We start from the raw sequence: 20,606 nt of genomic DNA, 5'->3' as shown, positions 1-20,606 counted from the left end.
GAAGGTGCCCCAAATCCAGCGGAAAAAATAGGTGTGAACAAATTACAGTTCTATCTACATTTAAAAATAATCAATAACAATACGTTTTAGACTATTGCTATCGGTAATGAGAAGCAGAAAGTTATCTTTATCGGTCTAAAAAAATGTTTATTTACAGTCAGGGTTCCAACTCACTCTCTGCGAGCCTTTTCCACTTCTCGTTTAGAAGGTAGGTTGCGTCCATCGAATACTAGGATTGGTTTCACACCAAAGGTCAACAGCATGTCCACATATTTCATGCAGTACCATACATACCTAAAAATGGGCACAAAAAAAATAACACAATCAGCTATCTGTATCATATTTAATGAACCTTCACTTATAAATATGAGCCACTTACTGAACAGTCGGCTCCCCTTTAGCAAGCTTCTCAGCACATGAAAATGCTCCTTTATGAAGCCAACAATAAGTGTCCACCGCCACTGTCTGGCCTTTGTATTTCTTCACATTGATAGGCTCTCCTGCATCTTTGATAAACTGCAGCAGTCCTTGGATGCCCATTTTGGCTACAGGTATTGTAGCTACACTGGAAACTGTAAAACTAACCACAGATGGAAAAAAAAAAACATTTATGAAGTCAGCTTTCCAACAATACACTTCCATGCTTGACAATTTACAGATGACATAGCTACAGTGTGGAATATATGTATTTGAGTCCCCTGGTCCTTGCTTGATTTAGGCCAGGGGTCTCAAACATGCGGCCCGCAAGACGTTATTTTGCGGCCAGCACTTTGATATGACAATTTGATGTATGTGCGGCCCACAAGTTTATTATGAACGGAACTTGACAGCGTCATACTTCCCAACGTTCCCAGTTTTCACGGGAGTCCCCTTAACATCAGGGTATCTATTCTCTGGTAATCCCTGCCGATTATTACCCAATCAACAATACTCAGGGGGTGTCACAATGGCACTGTTATTAACGGCCTCTGAATCCTGTACAGACTGCGTGCAAGCCTATTTGATTTTTACATTTAGCTGAGCAGTCCAGATGGGTGATGTTGCAAGACATATTTGGTCAACAGCTACACAAGTCACACTGAGGGTGGCCGTAAAAAAAACTTTAACACTGTTACAAATATGTGCCAGACTGTGAACCCACACCAAACAAGAATGACAAACACATTTCAGGAGAACATCCGCACCGTAATACAACATAAACTCAACAGAACAAATACCCAGAATCCCATGCAGCCCTGACTCTTCCGGGCTACAATACACACACCCACGCTACCACCAACCCCCCTCACCCCCACCCTCCCTACTTGCGTTGGCTGAGGTTGTGTATATTGTAGCCCGGGAGAGTTTGGACTGCAAGGTGTTCTGGGTATTTGTTCTCTTGTGCTAGGGTGCGGATGTTCTCCCATAATGTGTTTGTCATTCTTGTTTGGTGTGGGTTCAAAGTGTGGCGCATATTTGTAATAGCTTTAAAGTCGTTTATACAGCTAACCTCAGTGTGACCTGTATGGCTGTTGAGTAAGTACGTCTTGCAGCCACTATCGTTGTTCTGCACAAATCTCGCACAACATGATTTAGAGTTGTCACTTTAGTTGTGTTATGTGCGCATTGACGAGTTGTAGAGCATTAGTTCTCATATAGATGGTACGCTACGTGAAGGTATGCCAAGGGTTAAGTGAGATTTATCAAAAACATCCTAAAAAATAGCAGTCAGTCATAAATACTTAATAAATGTATTTATTGGATAACACTTCAACAAAACATGAATGTAAGTTCACAAACTGTGAAAATAAATGCAACGATGCAATATTCAGTGTTGGCAGCTAGATTTTTTGTGGACATGTTCCATAAATATTAATGTTAAAGATTTCTTTTTTGGTGAAGAAATGTTTAGAATGAAGTTGATGAATCCAGATGGATCTCTATTGCAATTACCAAAGAGGGCACTTTAAGTTGATGATTACTTCTATGTGTAGAAATCTTGATTTATAATTGAATTACTTGTTTATTTTTCAACAAGTTTTTTAGTTATTTTTATATCTTTTTTTCCAAATAATTCAAGAAAGACCACTACAAAGGAGCAATATTTTCTACTGTTATACAGTTTAATAAATCAGAAATTGATGACATAGTGTTGTATTTTACTTTTTTTCCAACCAAAAATGCTTTGCTCTGATTAGGGGGTACTTGAATTAAAAAAATGTTCAGAGGGGGTACATCACTGAAAAAAGGTTTAGAACCACTGCTGTAGAGGACGTTAAAGACAGCACAGTCACGGCAGCTCTTAATAATGTCGGCCGGGTGAAAATTGGTACAAATTCGGGAAGATAGTTGCACTGGTAGATTGTCGGGAGGTGCACTGAAATTCAGGAGTCTCCCGGAAAAATCGTGAGGAATGGCTTTCCTGCCCTAGCAGTGCTAGGGCAGGAAAGCCATTCATAGAAGGTGAATTCATTAAAAAGTGCATGTTAGATTTTTTAAGAAATCTTTTCTTGCAGCCCAGCCTCACCCAGTTTCTGCATCCAGTGGCCCCCAGGTAAATTGAGTTTGAGACCCCTGATTTAGGCCAATATTTTTAATATCATCCAACTGTGGCCACAAGGGGGACTAGAACACCCCATTCCTAAAATCCGCCCACAGTTAAAAAAAAGATCTTCAGTCTGTACAGTTTGCATAGAACTAACATAGAAATAACTAACTAAGCTGTCTAAAGAACGTTAGTCCAAGCAAGAACTTGGTTAAGTTTAGGGTGGGGGAAAAGGGAAAGACCATAGTTATAAAAAAACACAGTGTCGCATTAACAGTTGCATGTATATAAGTGGCTTACAATCATATGACCGAGAGGAACGTCCCGGCACTTCTGGGTTTCAGGCGAGAATACAGAGCCCCATTAGGCTACTGTTTATTTACCTGCATCAGTGCAGATTTGGGCGTATTTTTTAAAGGCAATTATATAAGCGATCATTAAAAAAATATTCAAAATGGGATGGAGTGAACTTAAACACTCTTAAGAAAAATATTTATTTTTTATGATATAAACCAAGACGTTATTGCTTGCCACATCTTCACTTCATTTGACACTTATGGTATTTAGAGAAGACAAGATTGTAGGTACAATGGGAGGTTCTCTATTAGGCCCATAAAACCCCCCCCAAAAAACAACCAAAAAGCGCCAACAATACTTTAATTATATTTCGTGACTTGAATGTGAACCAAATATTGGTGATATTATTATTATAATAAACACTAACACAGACAGACAATCCCCTGTTACCTTGCTCGTCAAACTTTATCATAAATCATGCCTCTCACCTTGATAGTAGAAGGACGAGGATGTATACTGACAAATTGGTACACTTTGACAGCCTATTTAGACCCGGATATGGCAAGTACAACACAAAGACGCTAGGTTCTGGCCCCCTTTGGAAGGATTATGAGTCATTCCTCGTCTAAATTGTAATATAACAAGATTCTATCAGTCGGCATCCCAATAACAGAATACATTGTACAGTAAGTGATAGTTTATTATGTTTGTTGGCTCTCATAAAGTATGCAGTGAGTAATAATCAGTAATGGAGTTGTAAAAAAGCTATCGTTGTGATGCGTTTTTTAAATGAGCGCACTGCGTATGCTTAAAATTATCAAAATACGCAAATATTGAAATGTCACTATAAATATGCCTTTTACTACATTACATATATACTTACACCATGGATATAAAACCTTCATGGAGATGTTTGGATGTTTTAAGGGCTTTTTAGGCAGAATTGAACAGCTCCCGAGGCTCCTTTTGATCGCATATATTTAATATTTAGAATGCAATGTCGTGTCTCACATAAGGATTGTGGACAATAAGCAAAATTCCAACAAAGAACAGTTACCCTTTAACTCTTATAATAAACAAAAACTTGAAAAATATTTAATGTCCACACCTGCATCACAACCTTTTCCCACTGAGTGCCACAAACAGAAAAAATGAAGGATGTGGGGTGTAAAAAAAATAGAATTTGACATCGTGAGGAAGAAATAATGATGTAATAATTAATTTTGTTTTTTGGAGGGAGGGAGATAATGTGAAAATTAACAATTGGGTTGTGGTCTAACAAAAGAGGTTCTTTACCTTTTTCTTTACCGCAGGGCCTAACTTTTCCACTACAGAGGGCCCCTAGGCCCACTCAAATACTAACACTGAATTAGTCATCTTATTTTTAAATCACATTTAATATCCATATTTAACCTACTCACAGTTGAACAAGAGAAACCTTGATAAATGACATGAAATGTGTTAATTATAAAGATTATTATTAAGCCTTGGGTCAGGCTGAGTATAAAATAAATACTAATCAAATATACTGCAAAAGAAGGGACTCAAAAACTGACGAAAAATAAATTAACAAACAGTGATGCAGTGCTAAAATAAATAGATTTTCAACAAATTGATAACAAATAATAATATATATGTTTCATAAATAAACTGTCAATAGAATTTAAGCACATATGAAAATACAACTTCACCAATTTAGCCATATTTTTTGCGGCGAAGTAACTTTTGTATGACTTTATAACCAGACTTCTTCTGTTTGTTAGAGATTGTCATTACTCCTATAAGTGCGGAGTCGTGTTTAAAGAGAGTGTGGCCAATTAAAAAGGCGCCATGACTGCTACCAAGGACATACGCAGCTGTGCCTGTATGCATGAAATTGCTGTCGTCTTGAGGTCAGTTTTTCTTACGAAATAAACCAAAATAATATGTCTGTATAAAGTTCTGATAGTTCTAAACACACTCCAGTTCAAAAACCTATAAAACACACTTGTATTTTGTGAAAGTATGTTTTTTCAGCCGTATTTGACGCACTCTGCCGCTACATTCCTGCTGTGTTTTGTGACGAGCAGGCACTCGAACACACGCAGACGGGGCAATAAACAAAATAAATGCAGAGAACGACCAACAAACTTATTACCCTCATTTCACCAAAATTTTCATTAGATGTGGACAAACAATCGCCGATAAAATGTGACTTTTGTGTGAAGTATTTCAACTGTGGAGGCTGCCTCCAAAGTATTTGTAACCACTCATTAAGTATTATTCTAACTCGTTTATTTTTTGTTACATGGTAAGTGAATAAATGTACTTTTATTGTTATTTCCAGAAATGTATGCACAATAACTCAGATATGGTAAGACTGGTGCGCAGTACAGAATATAGAGTTATTTTTGGTCCAGTATATATTTTGCTTTATTTATTATTGATATATTTTCTGCCACTTTGTTGCATATTTTTATGACATTTCCAGCTAATTGTTCATCTATAACTACATGTAAATTTGGTTTGTTTTAATCTTTCAATGTCTATCTATTTGTATTTGTCTTTAAGTTTCTCCTATACTGTTACCGAATAGGTTATATTCAACTGCCAGCAAGCGGCTTTTGTCATAGTGTTCTGGGCAGCATTTTGTGTTCCTCGGATAAAAATGCCTTTTGCTTGCTTTGTTTTCGGCTGTTGCAACCGTTCAAAACACGAAAAGGATACGTTTTTTTCAAGATTCCTAAAGAGGTAATTGTGGTGGTCCTGCTCCTCCGGGTTCTCTGGACCGCCAATGGCGGACATGACATCTTTGTGAAAAATGATTTATTTTTCAATAATTTGTGCTTTTCAGCCATGTTAAAGTTTCTCACTCGTTCTCCACCATCAACAACTTCCTCAGCTTCCCGATTGCTGCCTTTAATAGAGCGACAGGTTATCAGACAAACACTCACAGCTGTGTCATCTACGCACCTGTCACTAATCTCCCAGCCGATCTTGACACACCCTGCTTCACTGCAGGTCCAGACCACGCCCCTCCCCCCCAGTAATCAAGAAGGGCAAAAAAGTGCAAGAATTTACTAAAAACAATGAGAAAAGCAGGGGAGCATAGTCGAAAAATGCACAAGTTTGCAGTGATCTCTTAGTTAAAGGTTTGTTTGATATGCTTTTAATGTTTAGTATTTCCCGTTTACGTATTATCTTGATATTATTTCTATATTATCTCGTTTTGGACTTTTTAAAGACACATTTTTTGCTACTAGAGTTTTGTAAAGCACCAACGCGGCGAGTCTAAATACAAGAAAGCAAATATGAGCAAAACCTAAAAGAGTTAAGGTTTTACGAAAGGCAACGATCATGAATGAAGCTTTCAGCACATACACAGGGACGTGCACATGATTATAAAGGGGCAGGGGCTCAAAGTCAGAAAAGGGCAGGAATTTTTTTTACACAATATGGAAATTAATGTAAAATTAAATTTGCTAATAGGAAGCTAACTACTTAGCTGTGTGTCCTTTGTAGGTAAAAGTAATTGCCATTTCTTTTGTGTCAACAAATTATTGTCATAATTAGTTAATTAACATTATCATAGGCTTGGAAGACATGAAAAGCAACAAAAAAATGGTTTATTATTAGGCTATTTATTGTTAAGGATAAGCACTTTAATATTGAACATTGAACAGTGCAACATGAACTTCGAAAAAAAATACAAAAATAAATACCCAAATGGAAATAACTTCAACGTGAAAATCTGTCCTTCCCTTAACTTAATGAAAACACTATCAAGTTGTAACTTATGGTCTTTCTCACTAAACAACTAAAACGCAATACAACTTTATATCTAAACCTCTACTGTGAGAAAAATATGTGATCCGCTGTAAACACAGTGCATTTTATTTTGAAAATTAACCCGGTGTTTTATTTTGTATTTTGTACACTACTTCCTGTCCCGCACGATCCGCTCTGCTCTGTGCTCAATTTATGTGCCGTGCTCAATTGATGCGCTGTGCTCCGACGTCCGGCAAAAACAGAAGCTGATACATTGAATAATAGAATAATCAGGGGCGCCGCTAGGGATTTTGGGCCCCATGAAAAGAATCTTTACAGGGCCGCCAACACAGCGGCAACATTTTTTGATGCTATTTTACATACAAAAGGGTTTATGCTTATTAAACCATTTAAATTGTTCAAAATGACTTTTATTTAATTCATTTGAATTAATGAATTACCTTCATCTTTGTATTGTTTTGATACTGTAGTAAAATGTATTATATTATTATTACATTATTATTTGAACACACACAGCTGCTCACCTCCTTACTCATGTGGGGGCACTGGGGCTGATTCAGGGGCAGGGTAAGTTGGGGGCTGACAGACAGCTGCTGCTGCTGGTGGTGCAGTTGCCTCTGTTGAGAATGAGGCATCATTTTGACAGAGGGGAGATCAACTATTATTGAATAAGAACAGCTTGATAAATGTTTGACTGGATTGATTAATTAACTAATATAGCAGTAAAATGTAAAAATCCAGAGTTTTCTTGAGCTAACATGGTGAGAAAAGTGAGCTAGCTTATTACCACAGACAGGGGCAAAGTTAATATGCATAACTTTCCACCACAACTAACAAACCCACCTTTTTTTTGGAAATATTGAGTGACATATTGTCGACCCTTCAACTCCTTCTCCTCTCTTATTTTCTTTTCCTTTATTTTTTGGCTGCCTGATTTTTGAGGCATACTGCTGTCTCCTCCGCTTTGCCCGCTGTGGCGCTGTCTGTGACAAATGCTGGTGCTACCTGCAGCTCATCCAGTCGGACTGAACCATTTTACGTAAATAAAGGGGGGAAGGGAGTACCCTGCAGGGGTTGATGCTTCCAAAACAACTAAAGGTATTGTTACCAGGACATGGAAAATAAAACATGTGTGATTATATGTTAGTTAATAACTTAGTGTCATTATTTTATCTGTATTATAATTTCACCATCATTAGGGGCCTCTCTGGGTTCCCCTCCATCATGGGCCCCTAGAATCCATCTCCTTTACCCCCCCCTTTTCGGCGCCCCTGAGAATAATACAGCGTTTTTCTGAAATATTACCCATATTAGATGCTGAATAAGTGGACGGCGACTAGACTTATGCATAACTCACAGGTTCAAGTTGCTCCACTGTCACGTCTCCTCAGGGCCGCAGTTGACTCTCTCTCCTCTCTCTCACTCACTCACTAGCCCTCTCTCTCTCTCTCTCTGGTGGAAGCGCAGGCTCAAACAACCCAATATTACAAGAAAACGTGGAGTTTTTGTACCGCTGTTTTTTTGTTTTGCTTTGTTTTTTACATCCCTAACAGGAATTTATTAATGTTGTTTAAAGAAAAAAAAAGAAAAAAAAACACACACACACAGGCAGAGGGCACTTTTTAAGACAAAGCAAAAAAGGGCAGGGGCTCAAGCACCCATAAGGCCCTATGTGTGCACGTGCCTGCACATACACAATGTCGACATCTATAATTATATTTTTATAAATATGGGGAAAAACACGCGTACTAGTAAACGCCTTGTAAAACAGCAACAAACATCAGTAGACATGAAATTAAATCATGAAATGCAACTTTCCCTGAGCAAAAACGATGCATGTGTTATCAAAGAAGTTGTACACCTCCATGTGTTTCCAACTTTTCACTGGTTCTGTCACGTGGAACGATGTCTGAAGCACAAGATAGTTTGACATGTCAGGATACACGACCAACAGATAATCCTTGGGGATCTTTTTTTTTAATAACGTATAGGGATAGATTCCATAGCAGAATTTGATTTTTTTGCTGATATCCACTTCTAATGGTAAGATCTGGGCCCCTTGCGTACTAATTTTTTTTGTTAAACAGGCCCAGTGAAGTGAATTGTATTTATATAGCGCTTTTTCTCTAGTGACTCAAAGCGCTTTACATAGTGCAACCCAATATATATTTCTTTTTTTTCTTTTTTTACATTTAAACCAGTGTGGGTGGCACTGGGAGCAGGTGGGTAAAGTGTCTTGCCCAAGGACACAACGGCAGTGACTAGGATGGCGGAACCGGGGATCGAACCTGCAACCCTCAAGTTGCTGGCACGGCCGTTCTACCAACCGAGCTGTACCTCCCCAAAGTCACAAAATGGAATACAACCTATAGCTTTAATTTAGTTTTACTGAGATTCTAAATTGTTTTTGTCAAACTATCTATTTTTGCAAATTTTTTTCTGTTATTTGTCTTAGCTTCTGTGTGTTCAGTCTTGTGTGTTTACCTGGCACAAGACGTAATTGGTGGAGCTCCAGTGTTGTATGCAAACCTTCACATCCCATACTTGTCTTCTTTCCGTATTGTGGTGGAAAAACATGTAAAAGATTTCCATAATTGTTGCGGGTGGAGCAGCCACATGCTGCACAGCAGCGAATTTGTACACGTTGAAAAACTAACAGGGACGCGACGTAAACACATAGCATCGGCTCAATGTTGGTATTAGTCATGGAGACCTGTAGTCACGTGAGGAGATAGCTTAAAACCTAGTTGACCATACTCCCTTTTTACAAAACTCCACAAGTGGTGCAAAAGTGTGTACAACTAAGTACCGCTGCGGCCTATACGGACTACAGCTGAGAAAGCTATTTTTGCCGGCCCTCTACGGGATGCTTGCGGCCTAATAATGGGCCCTAGATCAGTGGTTCTCAACATTTTTTCAGTTATGTACCCCCTGTGAACATTTTTTTAATTCAAGTACCCCCTAATTAGAGCAAATAATTTTTGGGTTGGAAAAAAAGAGATGAAGTTAAATACAGCACTATTTCATTAGTTTCTGATTTATTAAATTGTATAAGAGTGCAAAATATTGCTTATTTGTACTGGATTTCTTGAATTATTTGGAAAAAATAACTAAAACCTTGTTAAAAAATAAACAAGTGAATAAGTGGATTTCTACACATAGAAGTAATCATCAACTTAAAGTGCCCTCTTTGGGGATTGTAATAGAGACCCATCTGGATTCAATAACTTAATTCTAAACAGTTTTTCAGAAAAAAAGAAATCTTTAACACCAATATTTATGGAACATGTCCACAAAAAATCTAGCTGTCAACACTGAATATTGCATTGTTGTATTTCTTTTTCACAGTTTATGAACTTCCATTCATATCTTGTTGAAGTATTATTCAATAAATATATTTATAAAGGATTTTTGAATTGTTGCTATTTTTAGAATATTTAAAAAAAAACTCACGTGCCCCTTTGCATTCCTTCAAGTACCCTCAGGGGTAAGCGTACCCCCATTTGAGAACCACTGCCCTAGATCTATGGTCAGTGATGGACAAGCTTCTTGGAAAATGTAGAAAGCTGAGATACAAGTTACTCTTGTTTAAATGTAGCTAAGCTACAGGGGAAGCTATTTCCGGAGAATTGTAGCCAGCTACATTAAAAACTACAAGGCGAAAGTAGCTTGCTACGTCAAAGCTACATTTAACCAATAAGAGTGACTATCTGTCATTTAGCTGGGGACACCCTACAACTACCTGTAGGGCAGGGGTGGGCAAACTTCAGGTTTTGAAATTTGACAACAGGGCCAGGCAAGCACATGATGCATTTCAAAGCATATCATATCTGTCGGAACTAAAAGTAGGCATCTCAAACATGGGCTGTTGTAATCATAATACATATATTTTCAACAATATCATATCAGGACATCAAAGAAACATAAAAATGGTATTAAAGGGTTAACCCTTACATTCTCTTTTAGTGGGAGCAGAGTTGTTGATCACCCATTTTTTGCCAGTGTGTCCAAGTCTAGTATCCGTTTTGTTGTGGTAATTCTCAAAACAGATCTTTGCTCAATTCGGTTTTAATACTTTGCGAAGCCGTATAAAAAAGGGACCAGTTGTAGTATGCCCACCACTGCTCTAGGGGTTCCCGCATCTTCCTGTATTTATTTATTTTAGTTTGCCTTTTCTTTGGCCCACTCCTATAATGTTATTCATTTTCTCTATGTACAGTAGGAAAACAGTATATCTCTATAGCTTGACAAACAAAAAAAACAATGATTTGTGTATTGTTTAGCAACAATTGGCAATGGTTATGTGCAGTAAAACTTTTCATGAGCTCAACTCACCTAATGCTTGTTCCTAAATTTGTCTCGGATGTCTTAGATGAAGAGAACAGTTATGATTTTGGTTAACAAAAAACTAAAGTTTTGGGCCTGGGTTTCCCCAAACGCATACATTTGCCTAAATACAGCCAAGGACAGGCATTATTGTGGGTTTCAGAATCAGAAGACATTCTTTATTTATTTTTATTTTATTTTTTCCTGGACGTAGAGTTAATCACTAAAGAAATTTTTTTTATCTTCTGCCATTTTCAACTATGGATATTTTTTTTGGAGTGGTCAGCGTGAGGCGTCCTTCCGTCTCCAACTCCCTTGTCATCATGTGACATAAGTGCGTGTATGTTATGGTTTTGCTTCCTAGTTTTGATCACGCGCCTTATCTTGCTTTGATTTTCTCCGTATGTATGGATGTTCTCATTTATCCAGGTCATTGTATATTCTCCGTATTTTTGGGGGCCTGGATTCTCAGTCCATGTTCTCTCTTTGTAGCTTGTAGTTACAAGAAAAGCTACTCGTTTAAAAAGTAGCTAAGTTACCGCCAAGCTAATGGGAAATGTGGTTAGGCTTTGTAACTTTGGCCATGTCCACACGAACACAAATAGTTTCAAAAACACATGTGTGTTAAAACAATCTCCATCCACACAAGTGTAGTTTCAACACTGTCTAGGTCTACACACAATCGCATACACCTGCTGTCATGCACATTTTGTCCAATCAGAAGCCTGAAAAAAGCAGCAATAGCTGACTTGTTGGCATTGCACCTCCTACTATGTTTATTTTGTTATACTAGACATACAATGACATGTACATTATCTTTAAAACCAACCTGCACATACACAGAATCCTGGAAACATTATTAAAGAGGGAATGCACACCTGTGCCGCTGAAACCCAACACTCATAGAGTTGTAACATGTTCAGCAACATGGTGATGTATTACATGTGCAGTGAAGCCTACATTATTTCTAAAGTCAGCACGCACTAACAAGCCAAGGAAACCATTTTGCATGTTTAAGTGTCTCTATAGAGCACACGGATGTGCGTGTGCCGCTGCAAAACTCTCATGGAATTCCATCCATTTTCTACAGCTTGTCCCTTTTGTGGTCGCGGAGGGTGCCGTAGCCTATCCCAGCTGCATTCGGGTGGAAGGCGGGGTACAAGTTGCCACCTCATCACAGGGCCAACACAGATAGACAACATTCACACTCACATTCACACACTAGGGACAATTTTTTAGTGTTGCCAATCAACCTATCCCCAGGTGCATGTCTTTGGAGATGGGAGGAAGCCGGAGTAACCGGAGAGAACCCACGCAGTCACGGTGAGAACATGCAAACTCCACACAGAAAGATCCCGAGCCCGGGATTAAACCCAGGACCTTCGTATTGTGAGGCACATGTTCCACCATGCTGCCTGCCCTCTTATTGAAATATAAAGCATTTAATCATTGATATAGTGATATGGTACATGTGTAATGAAGTGTATATTGTCTTTAACATCACTACACAAGACGGAGGACGCTACGTTATGTGTTTCTTTACTTGCTTGGTCGCTTTTTCCTGGCTACACAAATGGAAGCAATACACGATAGTCAACTTCATGATCTGTCTTTAAACAAGGACTAAAAACATAAGATAATGTTGCACCTTTCTTGTGACACAAAGCAAAAAGTCTTGCTTGTCAAAGTTGTCCCATCAGCTGGAGGTTCCACAGCGATCATATCCAAAACAGTGGACTGTCGTTTGCGTTAGCGGGAGTGTCGCAAAGCCCATTTTCCAGCCATTTTCTACCGCTTATCCCTTTCGGGGTCGCGGGGATGCTGGAGCCTATCTCGGCTACAATCGGGCGGAAGGCGGGGTACACCAAGTCGCCCCGTCATCGCTCATTTTGATGTGTCTTTTTAATTAACTGTGAGTGAAAATAACAGCATGTCTACGTTCAAACACACAGTAAGTCATCTTATAGCGTGTTTAAAGGCAGCAAGGCAGTGTTGTTGAGCTTTGGAAATGACAGCGCACAACAAGTCTCTGTTTGTGCCGTGTAGACACAGACGCTAAGCGGAGAGTTTTGGATCTCTACACTTTGGCCAGCAAAAGTCTGCGTTTTTAAAGACAAAAGCATTTGGACCGGAGGCCTCAACGCAGAGATAAGTATGCGTTTATTAAGTATCTGTGTTAATTGCTATAAGTCAAGGGTCGGGAACCTTTTTGGCTGGGAGAGCCATGAAAGCCAAACATTTTAAAATGTATTTCCGTGAGTGAAGTGAAATATATTTATATAGCGCTTTTTCTCTAGTGACTCAAAGCGCTTTACGTAGTGAAACCCAATATCTAATTTTTACATTTAAACCAGTGTGGGTGGCACTGGGAGCAGGTGGTTAAAGTGTCTTGCCTAAGGACACAACGGCAGTGAATAGGATGGCAGAAGCGGGGATCGAACCTGCAACCCCCAAGTTGCTGGCACGGCCGCTCTACCAACCGAGCTATACCACCCCACAGAGCCATATGAGAGCCATATCATATTTTTTAACACTGAATACAACTAAATGCGTGCATTTTTTAAGTAAAACCAACATTTTTAGAGTATAATAAGTCTAATTCTTTTGAATAACATTGTTATTTCTTGAACAGGTGCGGTAGAAAACGGATGGATGGATTAAAATGCATGAGAATGTTTTATATTTTGAACGTTATTGTTAACATCAGCTATGATTTATCTAAGAGCCAGATTTAGTCATCAAAAGAGTCACATCTGGCCCCAGAGCCATAGGTTCCCTACCCCTGCTGTAAGTCAACATGTGCTATGTGATATGCTCCTTGTTTGGTTTTATTTTCAATGTTTTTTCTCCATCCATTCATCTTTTTCCGCTTATCCGAGGTCAGGTCGCGGGGACAGCAACCTACGCAGGGAAGCCCAGACTCTCCTCTCCCCAGCCACTTCGTCCAGCTCTTCCCGGGGAATCCCGAGGCGTTCCCAGGCCAGCTGGGAGACATAGTCTTCCCAACGTGTCCTGGGTCTTCCCCGTGGCCTCCTACTGGTCGGACGTGCACGAAACACCTCCGTAAGGAGGCGTTCCGGTGGCATCCTGACCAGATGCCCGAACCACCTCATCTGGCTCCTCTCGATGTGGAGGAGCAGCGGCTTTACTTTGAGCTCCTCCCGGATGGCAGAGCTTCTCACCCTATCTCTAAGGGAGAGCCCCGCCACCAGGCGGTGGAAACTCAATTCGGCCGCTTGTACCCGTGATCTCGTCCTTTCGGTCATAACCCAAAGCTCATGACATAGGGGTGTAATGGTCCGTTTATTTGTATTGAACTGTTTCGGTACAGGGGTTTCGGTTCGGTTCGGAGGTGTACCGAACGACACGGACATATTAAGTAGCGCACCGCACCATGAATTGATTTACGTGAACCCCGATCTAAACAAGTTGAAAAAGTTATTCGGGTGTTACCATTTAGTGGTCAATTGTACGGAATAGCTACTGTACTGGCAATGTACTAATAAAAGTTTCAATCAATCAAAAAAAAAAAAAAAATCACACATGCTAACATCGGGCTATGATAGACTGACCAAACCTCCTCTTTTCACCGGATATGTCCTCTTTTGCGGGGCTGTCCAGGTGGAGTTTCTTAAATGCCACGAATGTCACGCATTTTAAGTTAAGGTTGCGTGTATTTTCAATGTACATTCAGGGTTAAGAAGGGGTTAAAAACAAAACAAAAAGTGGTGCACGCAGCAGCATTCGTGAGGGTGGGGCAGAGACAGAGAGAGCGAGAGAGTTATGATAAACGCGCATGCGTCGCTAGGCTCTGCTTTTAACCCATAGATTTAACAGATTTTATTTTTTATTATCTATAGCAGGGGTGTCAAAAGTGTGCCCCGGAGGCCATTTGCGGCCCACAGCTAATGTTTTAAAGGCCCAGGGCACATTCTAACAATACTATTAAAATAAACAAAAACATAAACAAAAGTGAATTAAAAAAGCTTAAAGGCTAAATGTAATTTAGAAAAAGTTGCAACGTTCACTAATAAAACAAAGCTGTTTTTTTTTTCTTTCAAACTGACATCGCTTGAAACATAATATTGAATCAAAATCAATGTTATTATGAATTATTGACCTATCAAAGTTTCCGATTACTTCACATCAAATATTCCACTAAGAAAAATATTTTTGGTGGAAGATTTAGCAAATTTGTAAATAATAAATAATCAAAAAATGTATATTTTGTTGTTTTCTTACTGTACCGAAAATGAACTGAACCGTGACCTCTGAACCAAGGTACGTACCGAACCGAAATTTTTGTGTACCGTTACACACCTATTATGACCATAGGTGAGGATGGAAACGTAGATCGACCGGTAAATTGAGAGCTTTGCGTTCCGGTGTTGTATCGAAATCTGTTACTCATCGGAATTTGTAACTCCAGGGGGCGATGTTCCCATGGCTTTTGATTGATGGTTAAACGGCAAGGCCAAAGAGGAGGAGAAGAAGAACGCTTGCGTAAATGGCGGAAATTCTGACAACTGACGTTTCATTCCATGATAGCTTTTAATCCGGAAAATGTATGTGTGTGAGAGAGAATCAACAGCTGATACAATGGACTCATACTATAATGAAAGTATGTCATTGATTTCAAGAATATGTGTAATTTATTAATGCTGAAATTCTGACAACTGACGTTTCAGCATTAAGGATAGTTTACGCCATTTACGCTTTTCTTGATTGATACTTTTATTAGTAGATTGCACGGTTCAGTACATATTCCGTACAATTGACAGCTAAATGGTAACACCCCAATAAGTTTTTCAACTTGTTTAAGTCGGGGTCCACGTTAATCAATTCATGGTACAAATATATACTATCAGCATAATACAGTCATCACACAGGTTAATCATCATAGTATATATATTGAATTATTTACATTATTTACAATCCGGGGGTGGGATGAGGAGCTTTGGTTGATATCAGTACTTCAGTCATCAACAATTGCATCAACAGAGAAATGGACTTTCAAACAGTGTAGGTCTTACTTGGTAGGATATGTACAGCCAGCGGAGAACATAGTGAGTTCAGATAGCATAAGAGCAAGTAAATACATTAGAAGTATAAGCGTTCTTCTTCTTCTCCTCTTTGGCCTTGCCGTTTAACCATCAAACAAAGGCCATGAGAACATCGCCCCTTGGAGTTACAAATTCCGATGGGTAACAGATTTCGGTACAACACCGGCTCAGCTCCTTCTTCACCACAACGGATCGATACAGCGTCCACATGACACCAGTGTTGGTTCTAAAAACCTTTTTTGGGAAATTCAGATGTGGGATTAAATATTTTAACTGTGCCTTTAAAATGGACCGAGGGCTAATTAAAGGCCTACTGAAACCCACTACTACCCATCACGCAGTCTGATAGTTTATATATCAATGATGAAATATTAACATTGCAACACATGCCAATATGGCCTTTTTAGTTTACTAAATTGCAATTTTAAATTTCCCGGGACTTTTTTCTTTAAAACGTTGTGTAATGATGATGTGTACGCGTGACGTCACGGGCTGTTATGAATATGAGTGTTGCACACATACACACAGCTAAAAGTTGTCTGCTTTAACGGCATAATTACATAGTATTTTGGAGATCTGTGTTGCTGAATCTTTTGCAATTTGTTCAATTAATATTGGAGAAGTCAAAGTAGAAAGACAGAATAAGGAAGCTTTAGCCTTTAGCCACACAAACACACGGTGATTCCTGGTTTAAAATTCACGGAGGTGAAACTTTCCTATGAATCAGAGCGGACATGGGTCCCGACTACATGTCAACCAGCAGGTTTCGGTGAGAAAATTGTGGTTAAAAAGTCGCCACTTACTAGATATCAGCTGAGCTTCTGCCTCCCGTACAGCTGCCGTCGACTTCCCTGAGACACTGCGCGTCAACACCCGGCCGTGGACGTACACTTCCGACTATCAGGTACTGTTAAACTCACTAAAACACTAGCAACACAATAGAAAGATAAGGGATTTCCCAGAATTATCCTAGTAAATGTCTCTAAAAACATATGAATCTGTCTCAATGCAACGCGATTGCAATCGCGTTTTTTTTTGTTTTTGTTTTTTGTAGTCCGTCGCTATCAATATCCTCAAACACGAATCTTTCATCCTCGCTTAAATTGATGGGGAAATTGTTGTTTTCTTGGTCGGAACCGCTGATTTTGTTGGAGGCTCCCATTAAAATCAATGAGAATATATGAGGAGCCATCAACATGTGATGTCATCGTCTGCGACTTCCGGTAGAGGCAGGGCTTTTCTCCAGTTGCGAACTTTATCGTGGATGTTCTCTACTAAATCCATTCAGCAAAAATATGGCAATATCGTGAAATGATCAAGTATGACACATAGAATGTACCTGCTATCCCTGTTTAAATAAGAAAATCTAATTTCAGTAGGCCTTTAAAAACAAGCTGCGGACTGCAAAATGGCTCTCTTGCCGCACTTTGGACATCGCTGCGTTTGCTAATCAAAACTTGATACATGAAAAAAACATTTACGTGCAGGACTAGTGGGGTAAACTGTAACATAAATCAAAATGTTGACATAGATGTAGATGTTGATGGAAGGAAAACAACTTGACATGTCATTCTACTTTTTACGACGCCATGAAAGTGTATAAGTGTCACACGGTAGGCTACAGGAGGACCTAGGACGTTAGCTTTTCACTGGTCGTAATGTAAAATGAAACCCAGTGGGTGAAAATTGGACAACATTTGCAATAAAGAGAGTTTAATGGGTGAAAACTTACCTACTTTCGCTCCCTCTGTGTTGCAACGCGGCAGCAGGGGAAAGAACTGGAGATTGTAGTTTTAGCGGCAAAACGATGGTTTAGTAAGAGCTGTTACAATTGGATGAAATCACACGCAGGGCGGGGCCATACGTCGTGACGTCACGTGGTCACATGGTCGCATCAGGAGTCGTTTTGTTGTGAAGGAGAATGTTCTTCAGTAGTCGTTTTGTTGTGAAAAAGAATGTTTTACCCAAGTTTTAGGTGTAAGGTGTAGAAAAGACAAACAAAACGCTTGATTTTTTTTTAATATTTATATTTGGCTTCCTATTAGTTTCACACTGCGACGACGTTTTCTTGGACATGTTGGTGTTATTAATAGTTGTGTTCCGACCTTATAACCACACGTTTAGGGCAGTAAACTACCGTATTTCCTTGAATTAATTTAAAACCTCTTCTCACTCCTGCGCTTACCAAAGGCATGCGGTAAAAGTAAGCTTGTGCTTATTATTTTAAAACCTCATCTCACTCCGGCACTTACCAAAGGCATGCAGTAAAAATTTGAGTGTGATGTAAACTTGGACCTCAAATCCTACTGAATAGCTCTTAATCTTCTTCCCTTTATGTGATTTCAAATTACCGGTATTGAAATCAGCCTCCATTTTGAAAATGATGACAGGGGAAGTGTCACAAGTTTGACCAGGCGGTAATACTAAGCATGCGCTAGTTATTTTGCAAAGCGAGTTTGACCCGGCAGTAATTCAAGGCAGGCGCATACTATATACCCTGCGGCAATTCAAGGAAATACAGTATGTCAAAATACTAATATTCTTAAATGGTCGTGTTTTGTTTTTTTTACATTACAAAAAAAAAAAAACCCATACTTTATTTTTTCCGGACAGTTGGGTGACTTGCATGCAGCACACAACGTTTTTTTGTTTGTTTAAATGTATTTACAATATTTATTGGAAAACAAAAACTAAAAACACATAATGTGAATACGGCGTGATTATCAAGTAAAAGTAAAATGTGAGATATTACAAAAAGAGAAATGTGAATAAGAAGACTGCGATGAGGGGCGACTTGTCCTGGGTGTACGCCGCCTTCCGCCCTATTGTAGCTGAGATAGGCACCAGCGCCCCCCGCGACCCCAAAAGGGAATAAGCGGTAGGAAATGGATGGATGGATGGTCCTTTTTTTTTAGATTACAAAAAAAATCGCTATACTTTATTTTTTCCGGACAGTTAGGGGACTTGCATGCAGCACACAACGTTTTTTTTTTGTTTGTTTGTTTAAATGTATTTACAATATTTATTGTAAAACAAAAACTAAAAACACATAATGTGAATACGGCATGAATATTAAGTAAAAGTCAAATGTGAGACATTACAAATAGAGAAATGTGAATAAGAAGAGTAAGGTACACACAACAAAAACATTGTAAACAACAAATTCAGGAAGAATTTGTCAAAATCTAGAGCAGGGGTCACCAAGGTAGCCCGTAAGGACCAGATGAGTCGCCCACTGGCCTGTTATAAAAATAGCTCAAATAGCAGCACTTACCAGTGAGCTGCCTCTATTTTTTAAGTTTTATTTGTTTACTAGCAAGCTGGTCTCACTTTGTTTGACATTTTTAATTCTAAGAAAGAAAAAACTCAAATAGAATTTGAAAATCCAAGAAAATATTTTAAAGACTTGGTCTTCACTTGTTTAAATAAATTCATTTATTTTTTCACTTTGCTTCTTATAACTTTCAGAAAGACAATTTTAGAGAAAAAATACAACCTTAAAAATCATTTTAGGATTTTTAAACACATACACCTTTTTACCTTTTAAATTCCTTCCTCTTGTTTCCTGACAATTTAAATCAATGTTGAAGTAAATTTATTTTTTTTATTGTAAAGAATAATAAATACATTTTAATGTAATTCTTCATTTTAGCTTCTGTTTTTTCGACAAAAAATATTTGTGAAATCTTTCTTCAAACTTATTATGATTAAAATTCAAAAAAAATATTCTGGCAAATCTAGAAAATCTTTAGAATCGAATTTAAATCTTATTGCAAAGTCTTTTGAATTTATTTTAAAATTTTTGTTCTGGAAAATCTAGAAGAAATAATAATTTGTCTTTGTTAAAAATATAGCTTGGTCCAATTTGTTGTATATTCTAACAAAGTGCAGATTGGATTTTAACCTATTTAAAACATTTCATCAAAATTCTAAAATTAATCTTAATCAGGAAATTTACTAATGATGTTCCATAAATTATTTTTTTAGATATATTTTAAGAAGATTCGAATTAGCTAGTTTTTCTCTTTTTTTCGGTTGAATTTTGAATTTTAAAGAGTCGAAATTGAAGATAAACTATGTTTCAAAATTCTATTTTCATTTTTGTCCTGTTTTGTCTTCTTTTACACCATTAAATTGCGTGTTTTTTTTCATCATTTATTCTCTACAAAAAACCTTCCGTAAAAGGAAAAAAAAATGTACGACGGAATGACAGACTGAAAAAAATAATTTATATATATATATATATATATATATATATATATATATATATATATATATATATATATATATATATATATATATATAGATTTATTTATTAAAGGTAAATTGAGCAAATTGGCTATTTGTGGCAATTTATTTAAGTGTGTATCAAACTGGTAGCTCTTCGCATTAATCAGTACCCAAGAAGTAGCTATTGGTTTCAAAAAGGTTGGTGACCCCTGATCTAGAGGTTTTCTATATATTTTTTAGTTTGATATTCTGTAAAACATTTTCAGTTTTTTTTCTTCATTAAGTTTCCCAAAAATAACATTTTTAAAATAAATGTTGTTTTGAGTACAAAAAATCATGAAAAAGTGTTATCATCAATAGCATAACGGCGTTTTGGGATATTCAACTTTCGAAGGGTA

General features: G+C 38.1%; 1 protein-coding gene across 4 annotated transcripts in view; it reads right to left on the bottom strand.

Annotated features, from left to right (window-relative positions):
• The window catches only part of exo1 (exonuclease 1), a 45,252-nt gene extending 27,405 nt beyond the window's left edge, over positions 1-17,847 (bottom strand). For 2 of the 4 annotated variants that reach the window (XM_061911102.1, XM_061911099.1), the window contains exons 1-4: positions 17,711-17,820; positions 7,114-7,206; positions 380-580; positions 175-294 (exon numbers count right to left, since the gene is read on the bottom strand). In XM_061911102.1, coding sequence (XP_061767086.1) covers positions 175-294; positions 380-540 — 281 coding nt within the window. In that variant the 5' untranslated portion in view covers positions 541-580; positions 7,114-7,206; positions 17,711-17,820. Of the gene's footprint in view, positions 1-174; positions 295-379; positions 581-7,113; positions 7,207-17,710 lie in introns of all 4 variants that reach the window. The other 2 variants (XM_061911100.1, XM_061911101.1) reach the window with 2 other exon arrangements.
• Between the last annotated feature and the right edge of the window lie 2,759 nt (positions 17,848-20,606).

The sequence above is a fragment of the Nerophis ophidion genome, linkage group LG09 (genome assembly GCF_033978795.1).
Source record: "Nerophis ophidion isolate RoL-2023_Sa linkage group LG09, RoL_Noph_v1.0, whole genome shotgun sequence".
Classification (NCBI taxonomy): domain Eukaryota; kingdom Metazoa; phylum Chordata; class Actinopteri; order Syngnathiformes; family Syngnathidae; genus Nerophis; species Nerophis ophidion.
Note: the sequence above shows the minus strand (reverse complement) of the source record. Positions and strands in the feature narration are given on the sequence as shown.